Source organism: Nematostella vectensis, chromosome 6, assembly GCF_932526225.1.
Source record: "Nematostella vectensis chromosome 6, jaNemVect1.1, whole genome shotgun sequence".
In the NCBI taxonomy this organism is placed as follows: domain Eukaryota; kingdom Metazoa; phylum Cnidaria; class Anthozoa; order Actiniaria; family Edwardsiidae; genus Nematostella; species Nematostella vectensis.
In genome coordinates this window covers 10,678,648-10,700,869 of record NC_064039.1, presented here as the reverse complement: position 1 = coordinate 10,700,869, position 22,222 = coordinate 10,678,648, and the positions used below count along the sequence as shown (strand labels likewise).

Below are 22,222 nucleotides of genomic sequence, written 5' to 3'. Positions count from 1 at the left end.
GATAATGATAATGATAATGATAATGATAATGATAATGATAATGATAATGATAATGATAATAAATGAATAATAAGAATAATAATGATTTATTTATTATAATACAAATAATAATAACTATGGCTAAGTTCAAACGTATTATCCATGAGCCGTATTCAATGCAAATTCACAAAAAAGGTAAAACAATCGATTTGATCCATTATTATTATTGAAAATAAATTATTATTATTATTATTATTATTATTATTATTATTATTATTATTATTATTATTATTATTATTAGCATCATTATTTTCATCACTATTTTCATCAGTATTATTATTTCATTTTATATTTGTTTTATTTGTTCAAGCTATGTGTTATTGACTATTACACTTTTTGACAGTATGGTTACAAACTGACCCTCCAGGTCTGTAGCACTGTCAAGAAATATAGGGGGACCCCCTTTATATTTACAAAGACACTGCTTGCTTGAAGAACACTGCTTGGTGGACAAATGGTCTGAGATTTCAACGTTAATGGAGATTTGCACCCCAGCCTCTGCTACGGCCCTGCCGGACTATGGACCCCTTGTTGAAAATAGGTTTTCTAGTAATAACATGTAATAACAGCGAGGGAAGTGTTTCTACTTCTAGTAAGGATCCGAGTATGAATCAAGAACATGGTCTTTAATCCCCAGAGTATTATACTACTGTTTTTTTTAATTCGCACTAAAACATAAGACACAGCATACTGTGCATTCAAAAGGTGCGATGGGATTTTGAAATGAGGGGAGCTATGATTATTTCACATATCACTTTTTTGCATGGTGCTTGATTGTATGAATTGTATGATTTTAACTATTCTCCCATTTACTGACTGACTGAAAACTTTCTAACAAAAAGAATGATAAGCTCATGAAAATTATTTGTTTTCTAGACATTTATTAAAAATTTTCTAACAAAAAGAATGATAAGCTCATGAAAATTATTTGTTTTCTAGACATTTTGCATTATACATATGCTGTAAATAACTATTTTTTATGTCCACTGTATTTCTTTGGAATTAAACATTTTATCATCAGGCTTGTGAATTTTTGGGGTGGCAAATTTCCATCCTTTTTGGGTGTCTGACATTTTGAGCTCTGTTGGACCCTATTCCATCAAGTTTATACATGAATACTCCCCCCACCTATTATACCTCTAACCTTCGGTTTCAAGGCATATAAATCCTAAGCCCATTCAGCCTATCGGCTATCAAGTCATTCATGCTCTAGGGCGGCAAAACTTATTTCTTCACGGCAAAACTTACGCTGGGTTATGCTAATTTTTTTTTGCTACGCCCCCGATCTAATGGACGCCCCCACTAAACTTACAAGTTTGAAATGAACGCCCCTTTCTAATAAACACCCCCTCTATTGAACGTCCCTTCCCTCCCTCCCAGCTTAAAAACAAACGGCATAGTAGTTTGGCTTCTACTGTGTGAGACTTGCTTAATGTCAAGAAATGCTTGCTACGCTACGTAATCCTGACTGAGACTAAAACTCCACTGCACTTGGGTTTGTTATTCTTCAGCCATTGGACACCAGGAGGACGGGGGTGGGGTGGGGGGGGGGGGGGGAACTCTATCATGCTGACTATACGGAGATGCTACACCCGAAAGGGGTTCGTTTAATGCTCGAACTACGAAAGGATTGCAATCGTTGGGAGGGATTCGAGACTGACACTAAGGACGGCTGCGCAGGAGACTACACATCAAGCAAATTGAGCCAAAAATTGTCGTTTTTGCCAAACGCGGTCACTCCCATATAAGGCAACTAATATATTCCTTATTTGGAAAATCTGCATGATTCTTGTAATTTTTAAGGTGAGCGTACCCCAGGGGCTTCGTAAAATTTATGACTTGTAACCAGAAGAGAAAAACAGTTACTGTGACCATCTTTAGTTAGTTGAGAAGGTCCCTGAAAAGAAACTAAGTTTCCTCGGTACCAGGCCCCCAAAACGACAACGTTTTCTTCATATTGCCAAGCTCACACTTAGTGGTTTTTGGGTTTCTGTACGTGAGAAAGCAAAACACACGAATTTTACGGAGCGGTTAGAAGTGATAATTTTAATTACCTCCGTAAAGTTTCGTAACATTTGGTCAGCCCTACCTCACTCTACATATTATATGAGAAGGAAGCACACGGAGCGCCTCGACACGCTCACGACGACACCAACTTCGCTCATAAACGATTTTTTTTTCGCAAAAATGCACCGTGTCGTCAAACGACCGACCTGGAACTGTGCTCCGAAGATGTGCCCACACCGCAGGCCCGTACAGAGGATTTTTCTTGGGGGAGGGGGGGGGGGGGGGGTGCGGAATCCGAAAAAGTGGACCTTGGGGGTGGGGGGGGGGGGGTGGGGGGGGTTTAGTTCTTGATAAAAATCTGGCCACCCCCGAAAGAACAAAAAGAGATTTTTTATGCTTTTGCGTTATCTCCACGGGAGATATCTACAAATAGTATGTCTATTGACAACCGAAAGTGGCCTTCGGTCGTTGTAGGGGGGGGGGGGGGGGTGTTCGCACACCCCCTGGGTACGGGCCTGCACCGTGAATGTGATCAAATCCAAATACAGAAGCTCGTAAATGTCAGCAGGAAGCAGCGGGGAACTCAATAATTATTAGACATACATTTGACAAAAACAAATGAACAGCCGATTCGATCTAGGAACAAGCTGTAAAACCATTGCCTGGGCTACCTGTGGTTTATCAGGAAGAGTTGACAGGTCTGGTTCTACGTATCGCTCCTTCTTCGTCTTAGAGCCAGTTAACTTAAACTTGCCTAAAGAAGTGTTGTTGCAGATATGACAGAAGTTAGTGTGGGACATATTATGCATGTGCTATTCGGAAAAACTTTTAATCACTTGACTCGGGTATGAAAATAACATCGGGTTGTGTGACTGACGTCATAACCGCAAAACCGGTTTAGGCATGTAATTCGAGACTGGAACTGAAAATTGAAAACTTGGCAAAAAAGCCGTCACGGCGCCTGGGTCCCTTGGGGATTTTAAAAAAGTTAAAAAACATGTCTAAAGTTGTCATCGATCAATCTTTTTTGGAGACAAATCACTGTGGGAAATCTTACGCGTTCAGATATATTTTGCCGTTTCGCCAGCTCGCTTCATTACCAAACAATAACTCGGACCACCGAGCACGATCCTCTCTTTTCCCTTGACTAGAATGTCAGTGTCCTGGGTTGGAAATATCGGCGATACGTATCCCGATTGATTTCAGATTGGCCAACTGGTCACGGATTATCGACTGGAGAAGACAAGATACAAGATATATCGGGCTCCCCTCGCACATTTTCGGCATGGCTTGAAAAATCAAACTCTTTCCAAACCCTGTGGGTGGATTGGCATCTAAACCGGTTGGTCAACCTGCTACAGCGGCTTGGGGACCATAGTATACTAGCCTGCTTAACCGGCTCTCCGGAGAGTATACAATAGGGGCCTTTGTAAAGCTAAGCGCTTCAGTGTTTTTTTACCCATGCTTACATGCGGGCTTGTCGCGTAGTCGCAAAGCCGGTTGATGACAACCTTTTGTCAAACGACTGCATGAGTAGATCGTGCTCCCTTGTTATTGGGTTCAAAGTCCACGTTTGACGTCACGTCACGTGATTGCATACGTTTGACGTCACGCCACGTGATTGCATGGTATAAAACCTGGGTGGAGGGATCGTTCGACATTTTTTTAATGGCTGACCTCTCAAACGAGTTATCCAACCACCAAAACAGCAAAGGATAGAATTTGTTTTTAGTATATATCGCAGAATCTCCAAGATACCTTTGTGATTGCTCAGGTCAGCCTCAAGGTATGTTTGTTGTATTTTTTGTGTGATATTTTGCCTGTCTAGAACGCTCTTGTAACTCCGTTGATAAGCGAAACTTCAAGACGCGCTTCAAGACTAACTTCGACTGTAGCAACGGATCATATTTATCAACAACAAATTATTCCCGAGTTTAATGTCAATCCTTTGTTGGTGATAGTTCCTTCTTCATAGATACTCTCTTTTATATATTTTTGGCTCAAAAGTCAGTCCACGGTCATTCTTTCACCTTCTTGGGGTTTTACCGCCAAAGCCTGGGTATTTCGGTTCCTTTTCTCGCCGAAATTTTTTGACGGAATCTAAATCCTGCTTTGAGAACCCCTATATGGTTTTACAGCGTCTTTTCGTTTAATAACATTAAAGTTATTATGCTTTTAATTCGGCTGTATTTTTAGGTTTTACGGCATATTATGGTGTTTTGCAGAACCCATTTCGCGGTTTGTTTACAAAATATTCGTTGAAATTTATTCGATCGTATTTGCGTTTTAAGCATTTGTTCGCCTCACTCTTCCTGTGTGGGATTTTGTTTATCAATATCTTGACGTTGGTATTGACGCACTTCGATCAATAAATTTATTTGCTATGAACTTAGGCTTTTATTTCCAGTGCCCGACATATTATTTGTCAACAGAACCTCAGAATGGCTGTGAATATATCTACAAGAAGGTTGTTCGCCGGTAGTGCAAGCAAGTTGAAGCTTTTACGAGGGATTAACACCCAAGCTGACTTTTCAGGTATACATAGCACTCTAAGCTTTTATGATTTGTTGTGTGACTAAAAGTTCAAAATTGACCAAAGGCGACAGAATCATTAACCTTTTTAATTTTAGCACTGTATCGTTACAATTTCATTTGAAAAGTTCATAGAAGTCAGTGGCGGGAGCTAGGCCAACATGGTTTCAAGGGCTTTGGATTCACGTGACTAATTTTCAACCATGTAAATTCAAAAGAGGTCATAGCTCGTCCTTCAGGCCTCACAAACATTTATCCATATGCATATAAATTATTTCAACAAGTCTAATGTTATGAGATATAATAACATAATTTTACGAAAACAAAGGTAAAAAGAACGTTGAGGGACTAACCTTGGAGATTATTATAATATACATTTTATTTATTTTTTAATTCTAATATTTTTTTCATTGGCAGGTTTGAGAGCAGCTGCTGTGTATGATAGTAACCTTGGATTTGGCTATAATGGAAAGGGGGAGATAGTTATTGTGGGACCTCAAAGAAAAGGGTGAGAAAACATGAAATTGATCAATATTATGCATGCTGTTACTCACTTACTCTACACTTCCATGTTTATAAAATGCAAAGTGAACTTAAGTTGTTATTATTAATACCAGAGGAAAGGTGGGAGATATATTTTATCTTTGTTTAACAAAACTTACATTGTTTCTGTGATTTCATGTGATTGATTTACTTTATATCCTTTCAACTGACCACTCAGCTAATTTCAACAGCGAAGCTTTATTATGCACTATCTTCAATAAATACTATAATATTCTTGTTTTCTGTGAAGATAAAATCTCACAGGACTGCTTTGTTTGACATTCTTTTAGGTAAACCTGGTATGTACGTTCATCGTGGCATGTTTTGTAGCTGCTGAATATATATTGTTCATTATAGTATTATATATTTGTGCAATGTCTCATTTAGAAGCTTTTTACTGGAAGTCATTATAAAATTTATGATCTCGTTATCAGATTCCAATGTAAAATCAGCAGAATGAGATTTGTAAAATGGGCACTGTAAAATAGGCACTGTAAAATGTTAAAGACATCTTAATTTGAAGTTAGGTGACTCAAAAAAATTAAGAATTTAGATTTTAACATCATATGTGATGATTATGATGTGCTAAATGTAGTCCATCTGCAGGGTGATTGTCAATGGGCACAATTATGGTTTGCTGTTCAACAAACCTGATGTTTCAGAGACATCTACAGATCTACTGCTTAAGCCCATCAGAGATCATGATCTCTGGGTTGAAGGGCACACAAAAACACGAGGTAGAGTTGTACAACAATCAGCATTCTTGTGCTGATGATGGCTGATCTGTTTGTAATGGGGCTTGTTATCTTTTTTTGGTTATTGAGAATTAGATTTTTGTTTTTGAGATACTGTTCAATTTCCTCCTATCTGTCAATTAAGAACACATGGAAATCAAATTCCATTTTTGTCCACATCCTTTTGTGAGAAGCATAACTTGTTCAAATTGTTAAGTATCTCTGAGGTCACTTTTTTCTGGTAAGGATATCAAACCAGAGGGAATTCGCATCCCTGGGAGGGCCCCCATATTTAGGTTCTAATGAATGCCACTGTCCTAGGTGGTACCCCTTGGTATAGGCCAGTGGTTCCTAGGCGTGGGCCACAGTTTGCTGGTGCTGCTACCTTCTCCAGCCTCGCCGGTGATGGTTACAGCTCTAAGGGCAAGGACATCCCCACCTCCCTTGTCATATTTGACAAAGACGGCACCCTGATCAACTGCAACTCAGTGTGGATACCCTGGTTCAAGGCACACGTTGATGAGATTGAAAGGTCGACTGGGATGGATTTAGCAGATAAGCTCTACGAAGCTGTTGGCTACTGCCCAGTGAAGAATGAATACCATGAAGATGCACTCCTAGCTCATGCTGTTATTGCCGACATCAAGAATAAAGTGAAAGAGGTTCTGGTCAAGTGTGGGTTAGACAGCATGGAAGCTCATGTTCTGGTGGAAAACTGCTGTAATGATTTTGACACTGGGAATGAAGAGATGCTTGAACCTCTTGGTGACCTAAACAACATTTTCTCCACCCTCAAATCCAACAATGTGAAGATTGCGGTGTGCACTGCAGACTCGAGAAGTGGCACCATGTCAGCACTGGATCGGCTGGGCCTAACCTCAATGGTTGACATGGTTGTGTGTGGTGATGATGAGATCTCTAAACCTAAACCAGCCCCTGATAATGCCCTTAACATCTGCAGGAACCTTAACGTGTGCCCCACAAAAACTGTAGTAATCGGAGATACCACTGCTGACACAGGTATGGGCCGATCTGCAGGACTGGGGCTTACAGTTGGGGTTCTTTCAGGTGCTGGGTCCAGAAAGTCACTTGAGAAGGACTCTGATGTTGTTGTAGACAGTGTGAACGAACTTCTTGGTATTATATTTCGACCTTAAAAATATCAGTAAGGGTCAATTATTTATTATTGTTGTAAATAGGCTATAAATATTTCGTAATTTTAAAAAAGGTTCAGTGCCAATTCCTATAGGGGCCAAGGGGCTTTTTCCCTTCCAGTTTTTTCCTTAAATCTTAGTGAAATGACCAAGAGTGGCGTGGCTGTGCCCCCTAGTTTCCTTTTTTCCCTTGTATGTACTGTGCAACCTACCCTCCCTAGTTTGAGAGGGTGTGATGTTTTTTTTTTTTTCTAAATAATACTTTTTTTAGTGATCGCTCGAGAATACTTTATGGAACAACAAAAAAAAAACAAGATAACGGTAATTTGAAAAGGTGTGATGACAAAGAATTTTGAGGGGGGTCATATTTTAATTGACATTTTAAAGTACTCACATACGTTTCTGGGTTATTGACTATATAGTGTTGAATAAAAAGTAAACTTAAAGTAAACTTAAAATTCAATAAAGTAAATTGAAATAGATTGCTTTTATGGACTTAACTGTTCACCTAGGCCAATTGGATGAGAAAATGAATTATGAATTAGTTCCCATTAGCTCTAGGTTTCAGCTAGCTAGGAACTGTGCGCATGCTGCAGGATTAGGAGCCCAGATTATACAATATAGTTTTTCACTTTTACAGTAGCTTCCTCCGAAAGCGCAGACGTTAAAAGCTCGAGAGTGAATAGAAACAGCTGTGGGTTTCCTGTTGTGAACAGATTTCCTTGTTTAGGGGTGAGGGGAGAAAAACAAACGCTTGTTCCAAGGAGATAGACTACCTACACGAGAATGGTTACTTTGGTGCGTCACCATCTGGCAATCTTCACAGAGGATGGTGGACGTTACCTATGCGATCTCAACCCTAGAGTCGGCGGCCATACAGTACCACCCAACTTTTTCTCGTCTCCCGCTCAGTTTGGTAACTTGCCGTCTAACTTACGGGAGCTCAATAACTCCAGTAAACTTTTTTGGAAAAGAAAAACACCCCAAAACAATGTTTTCCCTAATATTTTCAGCGGAATAAATTAAGCATATTGCTCTCCCAGGGTAGTCCATTCAGAGAGTGTAAAAGCCTCGCTGCTATCATCTGGAGCCCCCTGCTCTTACTCGCCCGGAAAAGTACAGTATCCGGAGACTCTCCCGGTACCTTATCCGATGCTTAAACTCATTAACACTAGATCAGTTGGCGGCTAGGTTCAAAGTGGGCCTACGAGTGTCATCCAGAGGTCACTGTCCCACACTGCAACCTGTCACACTGTTGTCAGTGGAATTCTTACATATACTTAGGGGGTGGCGGGAGGGGCGAAAAAGCCCCGTCAATGCACTGGTAAGGAACTGAAAACTGAGTGTTCACCAGACATGATGAACACTCAGTTTTCAGTTCAGGCAGCCATTTGCACTCGGCAAATGGCTGCCTTACGATGAACGATAGCCTGCGTAGCAATCGTTTCTGTGGAGTTTCGAGCGAACAGATTAGCTGCAAGCTAGACAGAAAGTGGAGGGAAAGAAATTGGCTGAAAACATTCCCTATTCAGACCTGGGCTATTTTTAGCTGTCTGGGGGGGGGGGGGGGGGGTGGGGGGCTCAAAGGGCCCCCTGTATTTCATGAACATCTTAGGCTATGACCATCAATCTTACAGACAATGAGCACCAGCATGCAAAGAATCGCCACGCCCTATTTTGGGTGAGGTCGAATCAAAATATATGTGTAAGATATATGTGTAAGAATATGTGTAGATATTCTTTCGAATATTGCCTAAATTATCAGATATCGGGTTGAATCATTTTACATCATTTAGATATGTTAAAATCAACCTTTAAACGGATTACAATGAGAAAAGGCCATAAAAACGTTTATAATCATTTTGATTGGGAAGAATTCCCGCCATCTTTGGTCCGCCATCTTGGATTCTTATGATTTTTGCAAAAAAAAAAAAAAATCTGTAATTATTACAAAAAAAAGTATTTGCATGTATGTATTACTGCTCATAGTAATGATAAATGCATATTGTTAGCTTTTAAAGTGTCATCTAGTAAATCTAGTGACGTTTTTAACAAAAGCTTTGAGAGAGCAAAATAATAGCAACCTGATAATGGTTGATGCTATATGTAGATGACGTAAAAGAAGCAAAAAGGCTTTTCGATCTTCTCCTTGCAAGAAAAGCGCAGCATGAGAAAAGAGAAAAGAAATAGAGCAAGGAAACAAGGCGGGAATCAGATATGAGCGAGGATTTTGATGATGGAGAATAAGCGCTTATAGCATTAAAATGTTCTGTTTATATTTTAGATAATTATGGAACATAAGCGCTTTATAATAGACATAAACCAAGAAGTCTGATTAGAAACTTCGTCAAATTATATAGTAGAGACAACACCCAAAGGAATCAGTGACCCCTCTTTTAAAATCCAAACCCTCCTTTAGACCTCAAAAATTTCTCAAGCCCACCCCCACAGTATCCTCACGCCCCCCTCCTCGAGATAATAAATGAACTTTCCCTTAGCCACATAAAAAGTATTTTACCGATTCTTCTAATTCATATAAGAAAGAGAATTCAAAAAGCTTTGCTAGCATTTTACTTGTTTTGTTTGCAAAATAATAACTTGAATTGGAATGAACCGTAGAAGATCGATTGACGTCGGTGACGCATGCGCATGCTCAACCCACATGGAAGACTTCTCTGAAAATACTAGCTTATATATATTTACGGCAATACAAATAAATGATCTTAGCGGATACAGGTCGATGCCATAGCCATTTTATGTACTAAGCTTTAACCGGAAGTTGAACACCGAAAGTTTACGGGATGACCTAAGGTTTTGTGTTGCAAAAGCACAGAAAGACCTTAAAAAGTTTACGGATTAGTGATCCAATGATGGAGGGACATCGGAGTCTCCACAAAAACTTTTACATGCGTCTTATTCCCGAGTTAAAAAAGGCGCCAAAACAATCGTCCCAGGGAAGCGCATCGATACCCCTGGCGAGGTTACGTAGTTTTTACAACAAACAATATGGCGGCTGTTCGCAGGTCGTTTCCCGTCTATTTGCGTGGACATAGCTGTATATCATAGTGGGCTGGTGACTACAAGGGTTACTGTCATGGAAGGGGAGGATGTTGTCGTTTCCGACGATTTAGATTCATGTGATTTAGGCCTAGGACAAGGTCTAAAACCAGGTGGACTCCCGAAACTTTCACCCGTCTCCCCACGAAAATCCTTGTCGTTGCCATCTTCGCCTGGTAGTCCAGTAACAACTGTTCTTGAAGACTACTCCACCGGGAAGGAACAAATAGAGCAGTTATTCGAGGATTCAGGACATTGGAATCTAGCAAAATTATTTCGTAAACTAGCGCCAAATATTTTGAGAGGTGAATCAAAGGACATATTGTTTGGCTGCGCGACGACGGGTGACCATTGTCAGGGTTCTTGCGGGAAATGCCAGAATTCCCTCCCAAGGACAAAACACAGGACAAGACGAAACAGCGATACTATACTGGACGAGAAGAATGCCAAAAATAAAGAGTCTTTACAGCGATCTAAGTCGCTCAAAGGTTTGTGATATTCATTGAATTATGTTGTTGTTTTTAAATGATGTATAAGTAATTTTATTTGTTATTGTTTTGGAATGTCATCTTGCGGGTGGGGCTAATTCTGTTATACGTTTCCCCCTTTTCTTCGAAATTAAACTTAATTCAAAGAAATTTACTCACTGAGCTAACTAAATGCTTTTTGAAGTGATGATGCTATTATGAAATAAAATAGATAAATTAACAAACTAAAAAAAATATATTAAGAGATTACCCTTTTATGTATAACACACTTCAGCCAAACCATGGAACTACTTTCAAGATGAAGATTATAGATCCCTTCAAATGAAGCTACAGAAAGCAAAAGAGGTTTGTGAGGAATTTGATAGTGCAGTATCACCATGTCATCACTGTCATCATATCACAGCATGATTATCATCACTCTCATTTCTTTATCTTCTCAATTGTCATCTTAATCGTAATCATCACCATTATTACTTCTATCGCTATAGAGTTGATGTATAGTTGGAATCTGTGCCATATCACTTTTCTTTTATCATATGACTAATTACAATATTGTTATATTGTAATAATGCAAAAACTTTCACCATGCAGCATATATTGGTTGGAGGGCTAAAATTGAGAGTGTGTCATGATCTACGAAGAATTCATAGAATTCTTTGTAGAAGTCTGACATACAGGGGGAAGGAATGTAGTCTGCGTACATAGCAAGTGCAGCTAGCTGGGGAAGATGATGGATAGAACAAGCACCTATGGAGATAAGGGATAGACCAAGCACCCGATGGAGATAAGGGATAGACCAAGCACCCGATGGAGATAAGGGATAGACCAAGCACCCGATGGAGATAAGGGATAGACCAAGCACCCGATGGAGATAAGGGATAGACCAAGCACCCGATGGAGATAAGGGATAGACCAAGCACCTATGGAGATAAGGGATAGACCAAGCACCCGATGGAGATAAGGGATAGACCAAGCACCTATGGAGATAAGGGATAGACCAAGCACCCGATGGAGATAAGGGATAGACCAAGCACCCGATGGAGATAAGGGATAGACCAAGCACCTATGGAGATAAGGGATAGACCAAGCACCTATAGGGATAAGGGATAGACCAAGCACCTATGGAGATAAGGGATAGACCAAGCACCCGATGGAGATAAGGGATAGACCAAGCACCTATGGAGATAAGGGATAGAGCAAGCACCCGATGGAGATAAGGGATAGACCAAGCACCCGATGGAGATAAGGGATAGACCAAGCACCTATGGAGATAAGGGATAGACCAAGCACCCGATGGAGATAAGGGATAGACCAAGCACCCGATGGAGATAAGGGATAGACCAAGCACCTATGGAGATAAGGGATAGACCAAGCACCTATGGAGATAAGGGATAGACCAAGCACCCGATGGAGATAAGGGATAGACCAAGCACCCGATGGAGATAAGGGATAGACCAAGCACCCGATGGAGATAAGGGATAGACCAAGCACCCGATGGAGATAAGGGATAGACCAAGCACCCGATGGAGATAAGGGATAGACCAAGCACCCGATGGAGATAAGGGATAGACCAAGCACCCGATGGAGATAAGGGATAGACCAAGCACCCGATGGAGATAAGGGATAGACCAAGCACCTATGGAGATAAGGGATAGACCAAGCACCTATGGAGATAAGGGATAGACCAAGCACCTATGGAGATAAGGGATAGACCAAGCACCTATGGAGATAAGGGATAGACCAAGCACCCGATGGAGATAAGGGATAGACCAAGCACCCGATGGAGATAAGGGATAGACCAAGCACCTATGGAGATAAGGGATAGACCAAGCACCCGATGGAGATAAGGGATAGACCAAGCACCCGATGGAGATAAGGGATAGACCAAGCACCTATGGAGATAAGGGATAGACCAAGCACCCGATGGAGATAAGGGATAGACCAAGCACCTATGGAGATAAGGGATAGACCAAGCACCCGATGGAGATAAGGGATAGACCAAGCACCCGATGGAGATAAGGGATAGACCAAGCACCTATGGAGATAAGGGATAGACCAAGCACCTATGGAGATAAGGGATAGACCAAGCACCCGATGGAGATAAGGGATAGACCAAGCACCCGATGGAGATAAGGGATAGACCAAGCACCTATGGAGATAAGGGATAGACCAAGCACCTATAGAGATAAGGGATAGACCAAGCACCTATGGAGATAAGGGATAGACCAAGCACCTGATGGAGATAAGGGATAGACCAAGCACCTATGGAGATAAGGGATAGAGCAAGCACCCGATGGAGATAAGGGATAGACCAAGCACCCGATGGAGATAAGGGATAGACCAAGCACCTATGGAGATAAGGGATAGACCAAGCACCTTATGGAGATAAGGGATAGACCAAGCACCCGATGGAGATAAGGGATAGACCAAGCACCTATGGAGATAAGGGATAGACCAAGCACCTATGGAGATAAGGGATAGACCAAGCACCCGATGGAGATAAGGGATAGACCAAGCACCCGATGGAGATAAGGGATAGACCAAGCACCCGATGGAGATAAGGGATAGACCAAGCACCCGATGGAGATAAGGGATAGACCAAGCACCCGATGGAGATAAGGGATAGACCAAGCACCCGATGGAGATAAGGGATAGACCAAGCACCCGATGGAGATAAGGGATAGACCAAGCACCCGATGGAGATAAGGGATAGACCAAGCACCCGATGGAGATAAGGGATAGACCAAGCACCTATGGAGATAAGGGATAGACCAAGCACCTATGGAGATAAGGGATAGACCAAGCACCCGATGGAGATAAGGGATAGACCAAGCACCTATGGAGATAAGGGATAGACCAAGCACCCGATGGAGATAAGGGATAGACCAAGCACCTATGGAGATAAGGGATAGACCAAGCACCCGATGGAGATAAGGGATAGACCAAGCACCTATGGAGATAAGGGATAGACCAAGCACCCGATGGAGATAAGGGATAGACCAAGCACCCGATGGAGATAAGGGATAGACCAAGCACCCGATGGAGATAAGGGATAGACCAAGCACCCGATGGAGATAAGGGATAGACCAAGCACCCGATGGAGATAAGGGATAGACCAAGCACCTATGGAGATAAGGGATAGACCAAGCACCTATGGAGATAAGGGATAGACCAAGCACCCGATGGAGATAAGGGATAGACCAAGCACCCGATGGAGATAAGGGATAGACCAAGCACCTATGGAGATAAGGGATAGACCAAGCACCCGATGGAGATAAGGGATAGACCAAGCACCCGATGGAGATAAGGGATAGACCAAGCACCTATGGAGATAAGGGATAGACCAAGCACCTATGGAGATAAGGGATAGACCAAGCACCCGATGGAGATAAGGGATAGACCAAGCACCCGATGGAGATAAGGGATAGACCAAGCACCCGATGGAGATAAGGGATAGACCAAGCACCCGATGGAGATAAGGGATAGACCAAGCACCCGATGGAGATAAGGGATAGACCAAGCACCCGATGGAGATAAGGGATAGACCAAGCACCCGATGGAGATAAGGGATAGACCAAGCACCCGATGGAGATAAGGGATAGACCAAGCACCTATGGAGATAAGGGATAGACCAAGCACCTATGGAGATAAGGGATAGACCAAGCACCTATGGAGATAAGCACCTATGGAGATAAGGGATAGACCAAGCACCCGATGGAGATAAGGGATAGACCAAGCACCTATGGAGATAAGGGATAGACCAAGCACCCGATGGAGATAAGGGATAGACCAAGCACCCGATGGAGATAAGGGATAGACCAAGCACCTATGGAGATAAGGGATAGACCAAGCACCCGATGGAGATAAGGGATAGACCAAGCACCTATGGAGATAAGGGATAGACCAAGCACCCGATGGAGATAAGGGATAGACCAAGCACCCGATGGAGATAAGGGATAGACCAAGCACCCGATGGAGATAAGGGATAGACCAAGCACCCGATGGAGATAAGGGATAGACCAAGCACCCGATGGAGATAAGGGATAGACCAAGCACCCGATGGAGATAAGGGATAGACCAAGCACCTATGGAGATAAGGGATAGACCAAGCACCTATGGAGATAAGGGATAGACCAAGCACCCGATGGAGATAAGGGATAGACCAAGCACCCGATGGAGATAAGGGATAGACCAAGCACCCGATGGAGATAAGGGATAGACCAAGCACCTATGGAGATAAGGGATAGACCAAGCACCTATGGAGATAAGGGATAGACCAAGCACCCGATGGAGATAAGGGATAGACCAAGCACCTATGGAGATAAGGGATAGACCAAGCACCTATGGAGATAAGGGATAGACCAAGCACCTATGGAGATAAGGGATAGACCAAGCACCCGATGGAGATAAGGGATAGACCAAGCACCCGATGGAGATAAGGGATAGACCAAGCACCCGATGGAGATAAGGGATAGACCAAGCACCCGATGGAGATAAGGGATAGACCAAGCACCCGATGGAGATAAGATATAGACCAAGCACCCGATGGAGTGAATGTTGAAAAAGGGAGTGCTTGCAGCCGACCTAATGTTTTTCTACTGTTCACCCTGGCTTGCTCAAGATTGCCGTTCGCACGTGTTATCATGTTTCTAAAAGGTTTATTTGTGCCCTTAGAATAGGCAATAAAAATCACTTTAAATGGGAAAATTACTCAGCTTCCGGAGCTAATTAAATTTCAATAAGAACGGATACTGATAATGCTTTTCATTGAAAATGCCAGAAATGCTTCCTGCTAAACTTACCGACAATAGCTCGAAAATGATTGATACCTCAACTAGCATGCGCAAGGCTTCTCAGCTGATCAAAATATGATGTACCTCATTAGCATACGATGTTCAATTATGCCTAGTGCACACTAGTGACATAACATGGGCATGACATAGTTTTTTCTCTTATGTTCATGTCGTTATGTCGGGTTTATGTCAAAATGTCAAACCATTCACCCTTATACATACGAAGATAAGAGTGCTTGCACCCATAATGTTATGTCATTTTGTAACTAGTGCACACCAGAAAAAACAGGGTCAGTGGCAGGCCCTTCATTACTTTCTCCCTCCCTAGCATGCGCCTTATCTTGGGCTTGGCCCATGCATGGCCCATGTGTTGTATCTTCTCTATGTTCTTTTGTCTGTATTTAATATTTTTTTTTTGAAAATTTGAAAGGCCTATAATTTTGAATTTATTGGATTCACACTGATGTAAAAGTCTTTACACTGTACCAATAAAGTAATCTGTCTTTCTGTCTGTGTTTATCCTGTTGTGCTTGTCTTATAAGACCAAGAAAGGTTTACAATGGCTTTTATTTTACAGGAGATTGAGACTCTGAATTCTGATCTGGAACACTGCCAGGAAGCGCTTCAGTACAAATATGGCACCATTAAGAGCATTCATATACAGTCCCGCCTGGAAAAGGCTTGTAGCAGAGAGATGACACGGAAAGCACTTGAGGCAAGCAAGAAGCTGGAGCAGGTTAGTTTTCATATGGGAAGAGGGGACGAGCAAACAGAAAATGGTGATTCAATATAAAAAAGTGTTTTTGGGGTACAAATTATCTGCAAATATAAAGGTTATAAATGAGCTCAAGCGATGCCAGAGCCAGACATTGATGGCCTGGCATCTGGATGAATTATTGTGTGATTGATCCATATTCTCTCGATTGGAAGAAATATAATGGCACCTGCAGGTCACTGAACTTCCATTTTATTCAAATAAGTGTAAAAGGTGAATTTGCAGATTTAAGCTCCCATACATTATCTTCTAATGTTTCAGTCTGAAGTGGGTGGGGACACCCATATGAAACTAGTCAATCATTATAAACCCATAAACACTCATCAGAAACCCTTCATAAAGCTGCTCTTAGCACCCACAGTGGCATATGTAAACGTTTCAGTTATGACATATAATGAGAAAGGCATTTCATAGGACCCATGTCTTTCTCGGCAGCATAAGGTGCATGTCATTTGGCATCCGTCATTTGTTTGGATAAAAAAGGTTTCATGTGACACATGTCTTTCTTCACAACATTTGGGTAATGTTTTGTGTAGGAAGTGAACATGCTCCAATGGGAACTTGAATTGAAGCAGAGCTACTTGCTAGACAGTGAGCAGACGTGGGCTGAGAGGTTTGACCGGGTGGCTACAGAGAATGCTGCACTTCTGGTTGCTCTTCATGCCCGCTCAGATGAGCTACGCAAGCTAGCAATTGAAAAAATGGGTACGTTTTTCTGTACTTAGCTCTCTGCTTATTGTTGTCTAGAAAAGAGAGTTTAAACTGAAAGAAGATGGCATGTTTTTAATCCTTTAGGGAAATTAACCAGCACAAGGTTGAAGAGTTTTGTTTTGCAACTGGGAAAACAGAGTGTTTCTTTAACAACTCAAGTGTTAGCACATCAGTGGTGGAGAACCAGTGATGGAGTTCCAAAGGGCTTCATGAAAGGGGGGGGGGGGCAGTTTCATTGTTCTGCCATTAAATTTCCTTATATTTCTTATTGATTTTAAGCCAAAATTAGGGGGGCGGGGCCCGCTTGGCTCACCCCTAGAGCCACCCCTGGAAACCTTTTTTGCTCGAAAAAATGGTTCATGTTTAAAATGTCAGCAAAACCAATCTGTTTACATGTAGCAAACAGTATGTAGTAGCAGTGTATGACATACCACTTTGTTTTGTTTTATTTCTTTTATTTTCCATACAGACCACCTAGTTGTACTGCAGCTGTCTGTAGTCTTTCTAATTGCCGGGCCGTAGCTGGCCTAGAAGTATTGAGAGGGGGAGGAGCAGGGGGATGGCGATATAGAAACATTGTAAAAACTTGAAGCACAGCAACGCTTGGTCATTTTATTCTGGTCATTATACTAGTCATTTTCCTAAAGATTTTGAAAATACTAGGGAGGGCCTCACCATCCCCTCCCATCACAGCCACGAGCTCTAAGATTTTGATCCTTTAGCCTTGATACGGGAGCGTGATGAGCTGGCTGCAGCCTTAGAAGTCAAAGACCGGATTCAAGGCGAAGCTTGCACCCCTGATGATGACGGTCCATGTTCCAGCGAAGAAATGATTGTAGAGGTGAGGAAACTAGATTCAAACTTACTGCTCCATGGAGGAGTTGTCTAGTCAAATATTTCTGGGATCGCATTTTGGTAACATTCTATTACATGCCTAGGTAACTGTCTATTACATGCCTAGGTAACTGTCTTTAGTTGAGCTACTAGTGAAGAATGGTGATAACTAGAGCGCTTATCTGTTGGCAGCTTGCCACACTGGGAGCCTGTCAGTGCAGAGGGCACAAGCAAGAGCCATGTGGGTGCGCAAGAGCGGCTGTGGACGCAAAAAGGGAGTTTGGCAGAATCAAAAAACAGGTACACTAAACAGACTCCAAAAATAGGTTCGGAAACGGGAGTTGGGGGGACTCCAATATCAGAGGGGCAAACGGGCGTTTGGCAGGCCAAAAAATCAGGTACACAAACGGGAATTTGGCAAACTTAAAAAAAGCAGGTACGCCAACGGGAGTTAAGCAGACTCAAAAATAAGGTTCTCAAACGGGCGTTTAGTAAACTCAGAAATCAGGTACGCAAACGGGAGTTGAGCAGACTCAAAAATCAGTTGCGCAAACAGGGGTCAAGCAGACTCAAAAATCAGTTGCGCAAACAGGGGTCAAGCAGACTCAAAAATCAGTTGCGCAAACAGGGGTCAAGCAGACTCAAAAATAAGTTGCGCAAACGGGCGTTAAACAGACTCAAAAATCAGTTGCGCAAACAGAGGTCAAGCAGACTCAAAAATCAGTTGCGCAAACGGGCGTTAAACAGACTCAAAAATCAGTTCCGCAAACGGGCGTTAAATAGACTCAAAAATCAGTTGCGCAAACGGGAGTAAAGCAGACTCAAAAATAAGTTGCGCAAACGGGCGTTAAACAGACTCAAAAATCAGTTGCGCAAACAGAGGTCAAGCAGACTCAAAAATCAGTTGCGCAAACGGGCGTTAAACAGACTCAAAAATCAGTTCCGCAAACGGGCGTTAAATAGACTCAAAAATCAGTTGCGCAAACGGGAGTAAAGCAGACTCAAAAATCAGTTGCGCAAACGGGAGTTAAGCAGACTCAAAAATCAGTTGCGCAAACGGGAGTTAAGCAGACTCAAAAATCAGTTGCGCAAACGGGAGTTAAGCAGACTCAAAAATCAGTTGCGCAAACGGGAGTTAAGCAGACTCAAAAATCAGTTGCGCAAACAGGGGTCAAGCAGACTCAAAAATCAGTTGCGCAAACAGGGGTCAAGCAGACTCAAAAATCAGTTGCGCAAACGGGCGTTAAACAGACTCAAAAATCAGTTGCGCAAACGGGCGTTAAATACACTCAAAAATCAGTTGCGCAAACGGGAGTAAAGCAGACTCAAAAATCAGTTGCGCAAACGGGAGTAAAGCAGACTCAAAAATCAGTTGCGCAAACAGGGGTCAAGCAGACTCAAAAATCAGTTGCGCAAACAGGGATCAAGCAGACTCAAAAAATCAGTTGCGCAAACAGAGGTCAAGCAGACTCAAAAATCAGTTGCGCAAACGGGCGTTAAACAGACTCAAAAATCAGTTGCGCAAACGGGCGTTAAATAGACTCAAAAATCAGTTGCGCAAACGGGAGTAAAGCAGACTCAAAAATCAGTTGCGCAAACGGGAGTTAAGCAGACTCAAAAATCAGTCGCGCAAACGGGAGTAAAGCAGACTCAAAAATCAGTTGCGCAAACGGGAGTTAAGCAGACTCAAAAATCAGTTGCGCAAACAGGGGTCAAGCAGACTCAAAAATCAGTTGCGCAAACGGGCGTTAAACAGACTCAAAAATCAGTTGCGCAAACGGGCGTTAAATAGACTCAAAAATCAGTTGCGCAAACGGGAGTAAAGCAGACTCAAAAATCAGTTGCGCAAACGGGAGTTAAGCAGACTCAAAAATCAGTTGCGCAAACGGGAGTTAAGCAGACTCAAAAATCAGTTGCGCAAACGGGAGTTAAGCAGACTCAAAAATCAGTTGCGCAAACGGGAGTTAAGCATACTCAAAAATCAGTTGCGCAAACAGGGGTCAAGCAGACTCAAAAATCAGTTGCGCAAACAGGGGTCAAGCAGACTCAAAAATCAGTTGCGCAAACGGGCGTTAAACAGACTCAAAAATCAGTTGCGCAAACGGGCGTTAAATACACTCAAAAATCAGTTGCGCAAACGGGAGTAAAGCAGACTCAAAAATCAGTTGCGCAAACGGGAGTAAAGCAGACTCAAAAATCAGTTGCGCAAACAGGGGTCAAGCAGACTCAAAAATCAGTTGCGCAAACAGGAATCAAGCAGACTCAAAAAATCAGTTGCGCAAACAGAGGTCAAGCAGACTCAAAAATCAGTTGCGCAAACGGGCGTTAAACAGACTCAAAAATCAGTTGCGCAAACGGGCGTTAAATAGACTCAAAAATCAGTTGCGCAAACGGGAGTAAAGCAGACTCAAAAATCAGTTGCGCAAACGGGAGTTAAGCAGACTCAAAAATCAGTCGCGCAAACGGGAGTAAAGCAGACTCAAAAATCAGTTGCGCAAACGGGAGTTAAGCAGACTCAAAAATCAGTTGCGCAAACAGGGGTCAAGCAGACTCAAAAATCAGTTCCGCAAACAGGGGTCAAGCAGACTCAAAAATCAGTCGCGCAAACGGGAGTTAAGCAGACTCAAAAATCAGTTGCGCAAACGGGAGTTAAGCAGACTCAAAACTCAGTCGCGCAAACGGGAGTTAAGCAGACTCAAAAATCAGGTACACAAACGGGAGTTAAGCAGACTCAAAAATCAGATAAAAACCGGCGTTTAGGCTCAAAAATCAGTTGCGCAAACGGGCGTTAAATAGACTAAAAAATCAGTTACGCAAACGGGAGTTTCAGCAATAAAAATCAACACGCACAAGCTAATTAAAAAATCATTGAGATAAAGATAAAAGCCACAGCATACACACTTGCTCGTTAGTTAAATTGATTCAGCATCATAGGCGCCATGGGTAGTATGTAGTAAAACGTTTAAGCCACGACCACGGTAGTATGGGACGAAATAGAACTAAGTTGGACTGAGCAATACAGGGCATCGGTAGAATTTGCACACCCAAATGGAAAAGGGGAGTGTGTGCGAGGGGGACGGTCCATGTGGCTGATCCACCTCCTCCTCATTCCCCTTCGGGCGCGGCCACGGCACCACAGCCCTCAAACTACCTTCACACACTACCTTCACGCTGTTAATGAGACTTGTCAAATTCTTGATGTTGTTGTCCTTCTTATCGTCCTTAGCTGGAATCCGCGCGCCGAAACGAGGAAGACGCGCTCCTGTCAGCGGACGCTTATCGCGTAGCCTTCGAGCAGCAGCTGACGCGGAATTCTTCCCTGATTCACGAACTCTTGCACAAGTCTGTTCACTTGCCCTGGAAGCGGAAACTGCAGTTGACGTCACATCAGACCAGCGACACTGGTACGGAGGAGGACTTTCTACAGCGCATGCGTGACAGAAATGACGAGCTCGTACAGAAGCTTGTGGATATGGTAAGTCCCAGATCTCTTAGATCCCAGATCCCCCGGTTAGTCAGGCCCGAAGGCTGAGAGGGTATGGTTTCGGAAATGCCCCCCCCCCCCATCCCCCATATAAAAGAAGAATGTTTGGGCTGGGATAGATATATTTGTGCGTGGTTAACCAATGAATGGATTTGTTGTTGAACTATAGTGATTTTACTGATACCGTGATTTCCTCCCTCTAAAAAGCGCCTCTCTCGAATGAGGTTTACTGTTAGAAGAATATTTCAATAATTTCAGTCGTCACTTTGATATAGATTATGAATATTGAACGTTCTGCAAAAAAGCAGATTTTATTTAGAAATAGGTAGGATTTTGAAAAAAGCACCTCCCTGAATAAGTGCTTTGCCCGGTATTTAGTGGAGCACTTGTGGTAGAGTAGCTACGGAGCTTATCTTTGGGGCTACATGTGCGTGACTTACTAATTTTATTGGCTCTGCCGTTTTAGCTGAGTGACAAAAGCGAGGCCTTGGCACATCAAAAAGTAGCGACTAAAATGTTAGCGTCGAAGATCCGCGAGCAGGAGAAACAATTAAAGAGATTTCAGACTCAAGAGATTGAAGACCTTACAACCACGTCCACACAACCGTACGGCACAGAGCCGGCCATAAATGTTTGATAATTGAAATAATTCAATTTTGACAATTTTGAATAATATTGGATATTTTAAACATAGAATTTTATATTTATATTATATAATGTATATGTACATATAATACTTTTGTCATTGAGTACAGATAAAATATAGATGAAAGTGTATATTATAAATGCTGGTTGCATGCTGAAAACTTGAACCTCCAGCTATTTCGAACCCGAATAAAATTGTCATAAAATTAATAAAGCATTTACACTCCTAAGACAGGGCAATAGACAATAATACTGCACCCTGTTCACCAAAATCTGGTTAACGAGCTCGGCTATTTGGGTATTGGGTATGGTTGACCAGTTCTACTATGGTGCGGAAGGCACAACAGAGCTACGCTTCAAAGCAGTGTGTGTATTGTTAGAGTGGTTTTCAAAAACCCGTGAAATACTGTTTAGTTTATTTAGTAC

The 22,222-nt window shown here is 42.3% G+C and overlaps 2 protein-coding genes across 2 annotated transcripts; both read left to right on the top strand.

Moving 5' to 3' along the window:
* Positions 1-3,631: 3,631 nt before the first annotated feature.
* LOC5519924 (putative pyrophosphatase PpaX) lies at positions 3,632-7,491 on the top strand. Its single transcript, XM_032364681.2, has 5 exons — positions 3,632-3,832; positions 4,479-4,581; positions 4,996-5,086; positions 5,728-5,858; positions 6,177-7,491. Exons 2-5 carry the CDS (start codon positions 4,488-4,490, stop codon positions 7,010-7,012), a joined length of 1,152 nt encoding a protein of 383 aa, XP_032220572.2. The 5' UTR covers positions 3,632-3,832; positions 4,479-4,487; the 3' UTR covers positions 7,013-7,491.
* A 2,438-nt stretch (positions 7,492-9,929) lies between these two features.
* On the top strand, positions 9,930-22,006 carry LOC116603467 (coiled-coil domain-containing protein 125). The gene is made up of 8 exons (XM_032364680.2): positions 9,930-10,554; positions 10,829-10,899; positions 15,925-16,083; positions 16,659-16,827; positions 17,556-17,674; positions 17,860-17,967; positions 20,894-21,142; positions 21,618-22,006. Exons 1-8 carry the CDS (start codon positions 10,104-10,106, stop codon positions 21,786-21,788), a joined length of 1,497 nt encoding a protein of 498 aa, XP_032220571.2. The 5' UTR covers positions 9,930-10,103; the 3' UTR covers positions 21,789-22,006.
* Positions 22,007-22,222: the final 216 nt, after the last annotated feature.